The sequence below is a fragment of the Neocloeon triangulifer genome, unplaced genomic scaffold (genome assembly GCF_031216515.1).
Source record: "Neocloeon triangulifer isolate White Clay Creek 2 clone unplaced genomic scaffold, ASM3121651v1 ptg000001l, whole genome shotgun sequence".
Classification (NCBI taxonomy): Eukaryota; Metazoa; Arthropoda; class Insecta; order Ephemeroptera; family Baetidae; genus Neocloeon; species Neocloeon triangulifer.
In genome coordinates this window covers 9,469,963-9,478,360 of record NW_026775544.1, presented here as the reverse complement: position 1 = coordinate 9,478,360, position 8,398 = coordinate 9,469,963, and the positions used below count along the sequence as shown (strand labels likewise).

Below are 8,398 nucleotides of genomic sequence, written 5' to 3'. Positions count from 1 at the left end.
CACTTCGAGATTTTACCGTACTATTGTCCATCTGTTGGTGGAAATCAAAACTAAATTTAACATTGGAGCACGTGAGGGGCGGAAGAACCTGCAGAGGAGTGGTGGCTGGACAACGCCCCCGTGTCCCCTAGCAAAACAAAGTGGAAGACTAAAAAAGAAAAAGCGGATGGGTCTCCTCACATCGTGACTTGATCAACTGGTGCACAGCCACCCAAACAACATTCCTGAGGTGCACCTTCAGAGCGCCGGACACGAGACCAGACTGACCGCAGGAGAGAGAGAGAGAGCAAAGCGTCGCATTATTTTTTAACTCAAACTTGGAACGGATCAAATAATTAACCTAATTATTCACCATGGACCGGAAATTCACCAATGTGATTTTGCTTGGCTTTGCCTTCATGTTCGTCTTCACTGCCTTCCAGACCATGGGCAACATTGAGGTAGGCTCAAAACTTAAAATTACTTTTGTTTGAATTGTATATTTTTACTAGTACTTTAAAAAGCTGAAAGAATTTGAAATATTAATTTTTTATCCAAATTTTGGAACAAAAACTAGTTTAGTGGGAAAATAATTTTCCTAAATTTTATTTCAAGAATCAGAAAATCAATAATAGCAATAACCGGCAATAATCATGAACTTCATTATTTTGAATACTTTTTTTAAAGTTTTAAATTTTATAAACGTGCAATTCTTTTTAAAATAATCTAATTTTCAGAAGAAAAAAATTATATAAACGTTATTATCAAATTTCTAAAAAATTTCAGTAAAAAGTTGGTTATCAATTTATTTAATGAACTTTTTGGCAATTCAATACATTATTTTTTGTTAATAATTGTCGAGGAACTGAAGCAAAAGTTCATTCACCACAGCCAAATTATTAATATTGATCCACTACTATTTAGTACCTTGCTTTGTGTTTGTTTGGCGTTGACGTTGATTATCACTTCCATTATCACCAACAAGTTAATTGAACTGCTGCACGCCTCCAACTCTTAAATAATTTTGGTCGATTCAAATCTACAAAACAAAAAATGTCAAATGCCTGAAAATGCCTGCTAGGCAACTTTCCTTGGCATTAGAGATGAATAACTCTCTAAACTTGACACTGGTTTCTCTTTTCTTTAAAATAACAAAATACATAAAATATTTTTAATAATATCTTTTCTGTGACTGAAATGTCTCAATGCATTCTTGAAACTCTGGATCGTGATTTGTAAATTTTGAAATCAATCCAGGTTTGTTAACAATTTTTTGATGTTATCCTTAACCTGTCTTGCTCACAAGCAGTCTAATTAAAAGTGCCATTAACCTATCGCGTCACTTGCTTAATAAAATAATATAAACTGTTGGTTAATTTACATGAAGTTATGACTTGCGAAACAGCTTGACTGCGATCAGCGCAGGCACTTTGGCTTTTTTTACTTTCATGACTCACTAGAAGTGATCTTTATAAAAGTTAAGCTCAAATGAATAATGAACACTTTCTAAAATTTTTTCTCGAATATACTTTAATCCACTTTACAATTTTACTTTTAAAAAAAAAAATGCTCTAAATAATTTTCAAATAATTGACATTTCAAATAATTGACAAGAGAATTTTCCATTTTATTTTTATTTTCCCTCTCTAATTCCTTAATTCTTCTTTGAAATTATTTGATCTGATTTGATCAATACCAAATATGCCCTCTGCACTTTGTATTATCACCTTCATTGAAGCAGAACAATCTTTCTCTTTTTAAGTTGCATTAAATATTTTATTGAACGCATTGAATCATTTTCCTGGAAAGGTCAATCGCCTCCTTCGAGAGGGGCTCAATATCACCGCCAGAGAAAGTTTTGTGTCCGGCACATTCTCATTTGTATGGTTTGATTTTAATTTATTGCAACCACGCCTTTCGGTCGCGCTCACTCACAGGTGTGCCTTTTTTTGCCAACGTTTCTTCAATATTTCAAAGGGTGAAATTGATTTTTATTTATTCACACTTCACATGAAAATTTTTGAAACTCCTATTTTCCAACTTCAGACATTTTGCAATTTTAATTTAGAGTTATGAAATGTAATTGCTGGAATCAACAATTTTATTTTGTTTGTTGACACTTAATTCCTTTGGAAGTTATTTTAACTTTCAAAGTATCAACTCAGTACATCTGTTAGACGGGGACGTTCCAAATGTCCTTGCGTGCAATTAAATAGAGATATTATCATTCTTGAAGACTGTCAAGCAAGCGTGTATAATTGTAATTGCGCGTAGAGATTAAGTGCATGCGCGCACACTTAGCAATCGAAGTGACACGTTTTTACATTTTAATACTTTCCCTCGTGATTGCCGTCTGCTGTCATTTGCGCCGCTTGTCTTGGTGCATTTGTAGATTAAATAATGCTGAATTGTATACCAGATAAAATCAGTTCTTCATCATAAGGTTCAGTTTTCTTTAAAAGTAAATAAGTTTTGTTAAAAAAAAAATTGGCATGGTGTATACATTTTTAAATAATTTATTCATTTCTTCAACTTTATTTTCAATGAAACAATATAAATTATTTGAAAGAAAAAAAAACAATAATAATAAATTTTACTTTGAACAGTTGTAAAATATTGCTAATCAAATTTAGTTCAATATATATTTGGATGACATTTTTTAAATTTTTATTTTAATCGCAAAATATTGATCTAAATCTTAATGACGTCAAGCGTGTTTTGTTCATAACGTTGTATCAAACATTGCAATTCGATTTCGGCAACAATGAATTAGGTCGATCGGCTGCAAATTGTGGGCAGTGTCTGTGACGACATCGGAGAGTGCGAGACGCACGTTGGTTGATCCCTATGACATTCACCCAATTGATAATACTTGCACGAGATGAAAATCCGTTTTACTCAATGTCACCGACACAGTGGCCAGCATTGATTCCAAACAGCACTTGTCTTATCTTTGCAGATTTATTATGTCATGCGCCTGCAAAACGGCCTACATTATAATTTGTTCATAGAAATCGCGATATTTTGTAATAATAACTTCTCTTCTACGATGGTAGGTGTTGTAGTTGGTTTTTTTTTTAATTTAATAACTTGTTTATCTGCTTTAATATGTAATTATAAATTAAATCCAAATTTAAAAAGTATGGTGATTAGAATTTAAAGTCAGCTTTCCCTCATAGGGTTTTGTGGGTTGCTTATTGTTAAAAAAAAAAAACAATAACTTGCTTATTCTTAAACAATTAATAAACAACTCATAAAGCACATCAAGGAAAAGGTGACTTTAAATTCAAATCACCATAATTCAAACCTAGTGAAATTCTATGACAGTAGAAAAACTCATCTAAAGGAATATTTTTTAATTTAACCAATAATTTGAATTTTCAAATAATATTCAAAATGATGTCCAATGCCTAGTCTTGCTAATTGATTTTCCTCTCCAATACTTCAGTGTACTATTAATATAATTATATGAAGTTTGCTAGTATTAGAGGTCTCAGCTGTCGCATTTTAAGAAGCGGACATGTGGATCATTTTTGTCAGAGACAGCAGCTGGGCTGTTCAATCTGTTGCTTGATGACGGATGGTTGAAAATCAAATGTTTAACATTATTGTTAAATTTCGATTGTGCTTATCAACCTGAAGCGACCCGTTTTTGTCTGAGATTTTCATTTTTCCCCTTTAATACCGATATTTTGGCACCTTTGATTCTTCACACACCAGAACACCAACAGTCAATTTTTTTAACAGACTTTTTTAATTTTACGCATTTCCCTCTCAAGTTAAATGTCCTCTGTATTATACTTTTATTCCTTTTATTATTAAAAGTTAACTATTCATTTTTTTTTTTAATTTGTGAAATAAAATTCACTATTATTCTATTCACTTTTCCAGCCCTGATATTTCAATTTTTGCAAGAGTGTGCAACAATGTTTTTTATTTTCATTTCTTGAGCAACTGAAATTTATTTTAAGTCCCTTCAATGGTTTCATTGATCATTGAACAGTTAATATGCTCATTTAACTACAGAAGGTGCAGTTAATCCACGATAATTGTCAAATAAATCACCAGATCTAAATGTCAAGGCCGCCCTGATTGCTTTTTCTAATTTTGTCACTTGACTGCTTCGCCCTGGCTTTGGAGTTCTTCGACAGACACGGCGCCCTTGTTCCATCATATGGATAGTGAGGCGAGGAGAGAAAGCTTTTGCAGTAGTTCTCGCCACCATGAAGCATTTTCGGACGCAAATTAATAGCGATTGTGAAGAGTGTTGTTGGTGACCCACTTTTTGACACTAGACATTCGTACTGCACGGTGGGTCAATTGGCGCTTTGCATAGACGCGGAGCGATAAGCGCGTCTGATTAACATAATAAATAATTCGCCCCGTTGTTTGACACAATCAATCAACCTGAAATCGAGTCCTGGTTTTCAGCTCTAATTGCAAAATGACCGTTTTTGAGAGGCATGTTTGCAAATTAGAGCGAGATTGCGCTATTGAATTTCATTCTGCTGATTTCTTTTCTACAATGAAACTGGTTTAGTTTTGTATATATGCAAAATAGGACATATTTTATAGCTAAGAAATTAAATCAGTTGCATTTATTAATTATTTTTTTAAATTTTATAATGATTTCCTTTCCTGTAATCAAACTGAATATTTTTTTATTTGAGGGACTGCGCATTTTGGCAAAAAAAAAAATGTCAAGGTAGTTTAAATTTAAGCTTCTAGAATTTAAAAAAATTGACCATTGTCACATCTAAAAACAAAAATAGTAGGTCTCACGTTTTGAACGGTGGAAATCTAATTATTTAGAACCAAAAAGTAACACAGAACATTTAAATTTACTTTGCAATAGATTAGTGGTGAGTAAATCCGTCTCGTCAGTAATTTGAAACGTTAGTTTAAATTCAAGCCAGATCATTATTTAAAAAAAGGGAATTTAAAATAATTTGTGAAATGTTTTCCTTGATATTTATTTAAGTCTAATAATAAGACTTATGAGAACAATAAAAGTGATAAGAACATCTGTATGTCCTCATTTTCTCATTTTGGATGCTTTCAAAATACGCGCAGTTCAATCTCTCGTTGGCTGTTTGATGACGCCAGAAGAAAAGAGAAACGCCGGTAAATACGATTGCCAGGATTTCAGGCACCAGCCGCAGATTAAAAAAAAGTATATATTATATGCTCATGCACTCGCTCGATCAAGGGCGTGGTGATGATGATAAGCGTTTGTAATAATAATAATTAAACGTTCTGCCGACGCACTCATTTTGTATTGCATTATGCAAATGCCGCTGAATTGAGCAATGAAAAAAGATGTTTTACGCGATTGGGTGCGTGAATCTTCTGTTTCCACATATTTTACTAAAGCCTAGTAATTAAAGGTCATGAAAAAACCCATTGTGAAATTTAATGTTGAAATTTAAATAAATAAAGCTGTCCTGGCTATGTTAAGTTTAAATAAAAAATTTAAATTAAGTTTTGTCCCTTGTGCTGATTAACCAGCCACCAAAATCAAAAACAAATTTTGAACAAAAAAAGCTATGTATGATGCAGCACATAAAAATTGATAACCTTTCATTGCTTAACACGATTAGCCTCTATAAACTATTGATAACCGTTTTTATTTAATAGAAAAACCAATTTAAAAAGCACTCTTCTTATCAGAGGACTCTGTAATGTAGGGCAAAAGCTGAATAAATCCAATGGCAATTGACGCAACCTGTGTATTTGGAAGTTACAATTTGTATGGTTAAAATTGGCTAATGAATTAACATTAATATTCATAGATTCTAATATCAATATGATGTGCTAAAATGTCCGTGGTGCGTTTCAAAACAAATGGGAGCTAATGTTGCCACACAATTTAATTATGGAGTTATGTGCATTAACATATGTCATAATATTTATGTCACATTGAAAAAAGAAATCATGAATAAATTTTTCAAAAAATAAATTTTTGTTTTTTCGTAACTCTTATTTTAATTAATTTTGTTACGTTTGTTCACAGAAAACCATCCTGGACAGCATTAAACATGAGGATCCTACCTATGAAGGCGATGGGTACACCAGTCTGGCAATCATTTATGCCGTCCTGGCAATTTGCAACTGGCTTGCTCCGTCCGTCATATCTGTTACCGGACCAAAACTTGCCATGATTCTCGGAGCAATAACTTATTCGTGAGTATTTTTTCTTTCTTAATTTTAAGAATAATTTTTAAGTGAAAATCCTTAAATTAAATTTCATAACGCTTTTATTATTTAGATTTTTTATTGGAACCTTTTTGATGCCTTCAACTTGGCTTTTGTACGTTGCCTCTGCGGTTGTTGGTGCTGGTGCTGCAATCATCTGGACAGGTCAGGGCAGTTATCTGATCCTCAACTCTGACTCGACCACCATCTCAAGAAATTCTGGAATATTTTGGGCTATGCTCCAATGCAGGTTTGTAAAAACGCAATTTTTAAATGCCGCAGAAACTAAAATAAATTTATTTTCAGCATGTTCTTTGGCAACACATTTGTTTTCTTCATGTTCCAAGGAAAGACCATCATTGACAAGGAAACAAGAAGTCTAGTTTTCATTGTGCTGCTTGTTGTGAGTGCGGTTGGAATTTTGTTCCTGCTGGTTTTGCGCACCACGGTGTCGTCGAGTGGATCAGAAGAGGAAGCGCAGACTCCACTTCCTGCTGCATCTGGTCCTTTATATGCCCTGAAAAGAGCATTTTCTCTTTTCCTCACTAAGGAAATGATGCTTCTTTCATGCACCTTCTTCTACACAGGTAATTTAAATTTCACAATATTTTATTTTTATTGCAACGCATATTTAAATATTGATTGTTTTTTAAAAAATTATTTTTTGTTATTAGGCGTGGAGCTTTCGTTCTTCAGTGGTGTGTATAGTTCAAGCATTGGTTTCACTCAACAGCTTGGAGAAAATGCTAAGCAGCTTGTTGGAATGTCTGGAATCTTCATTGGTGTTGGAGAAGTTGCTGGTACGTCATTGTATTTATTCATTAATTATAGAATTAATAACAAAAACTCTCAGGTGGAGCTCTGTTTGGTATTCTTGGAAAGAAAACAATCCGGTGGGGCAGAGATCCTATTGTGATCATCGGTTTTTTGATTCACATTCTTGCCTTCTTCCTCATCTTTTTGAACATTCCTAATGCAGCACCTCTTGGAGAAACCAATGATGAGGCGTTTATGACCAGCAAGTAAATAGAAGGGTTAGACAAAAATGAGTTCAGTTGAATAAAAATTCATTACTTTCAGCGCCGTGGTTGCAATCCTGTGTTCCTTGCTGCTTGGCTTTGGTGACAGCTGCTATAACACCCAAATCTATTCTATTTTGGGCGGCATTTTCCCCGAGGATAGTGCTCCAGCTTTTGCCTTGTTCAAGTTCACTCAGGTAGTTACTTAAAATAATTATTATTAATTTTATATATATTAAATTTTCTTCTTCTCATTAGTCTCTTGCCGCCGCCGCTTGTTTCTTCTACAGCAGCCACACCGGTCTGTACATTCAGTTGGGAGTCCTTGTTGTGACAGGAATCATCGGCACAATTACCTTCTGCATGGTCGAATGGAAGGCAAAGGCTAAGAGCGAAACTGGGTACAATGGTGAGATTGGAACTTCTTGTGCGGAGTCTCCTTCCAAGTCTGAATAACCTGTGGGCCACATAAAGTATTTCCGAAATCTTGGGTGGGCTGTGATATACTCTTGTGTAAATCAGAATTTTTAAAAAAACTGACGCAGTTTTAAAATGGTAAACCAAGATTTCATCCTTTCTTTCTATATATTCTCACTCATAATTTATAAGATCTTTTACAAATTTCAAATTTTTTTTATTCCAAGAAAGAGGTGCTCAATGAAACAAAATGTGTTCAAAAATTTGCAATAATTCCAGTTTTTAAGTGTAATATTCTTCTGTACATTGATAAGTTTTATGAATAGCATGTTTGTCAGTTGATTATATTTCATGGACACATTTTTCATTTGGAGTTAATGCATTCAATACATACCAGAAAATGAATATTTAAAATACGTGTAAGGTATAGTATCCTTAAATGTTTTATGTAATTCTTATGAATGTAAAAGTGCCTCAGGGCCACAAACAAATACATCATGGACCTATTTTTACTTTAAAAATGTTTTTTTCCTTTCTCCGATCCTGTGCACTAAACTAGAATATAATTTTTAATGATTTATTTTTTATTCTTTTTTATTATTATATAAATTTGATATGAGTGAAAAACTTTTTTTTGTGTTTTAGTAATTTATTTAATTCCAGTTTAAAACTTAAAAGTCTGCAAAGACCAAAAAGTCGCACAAACATAATTATTCCTAAATATTTTTACTTGAAATAAAAAGGTATATAAGGTTGATAAAAAAAATTATTCTTTGCATAACATATAT

General features: G+C 33.1%; 1 protein-coding gene across 1 annotated transcript; it reads left to right on the top strand.

Annotated features, from left to right (window-relative positions):
* Positions 1-123: 123 nt before the first annotated feature.
* LOC132195437 (UNC93-like protein MFSD11) lies at positions 124-8,131 on the top strand. The gene is made up of 8 exons (XM_059617428.1): positions 124-440; positions 5,993-6,162; positions 6,248-6,424; positions 6,481-6,761; positions 6,849-6,974; positions 7,028-7,196; positions 7,255-7,390; positions 7,452-8,131. Exons 1-8 carry the CDS (start codon positions 354-356, stop codon positions 7,647-7,649), a joined length of 1,344 nt encoding a protein of 447 aa, XP_059473411.1. The 5' UTR covers positions 124-353; the 3' UTR covers positions 7,650-8,131.
* The last annotated feature ends 267 nt before the right edge of the window (positions 8,132-8,398 follow it).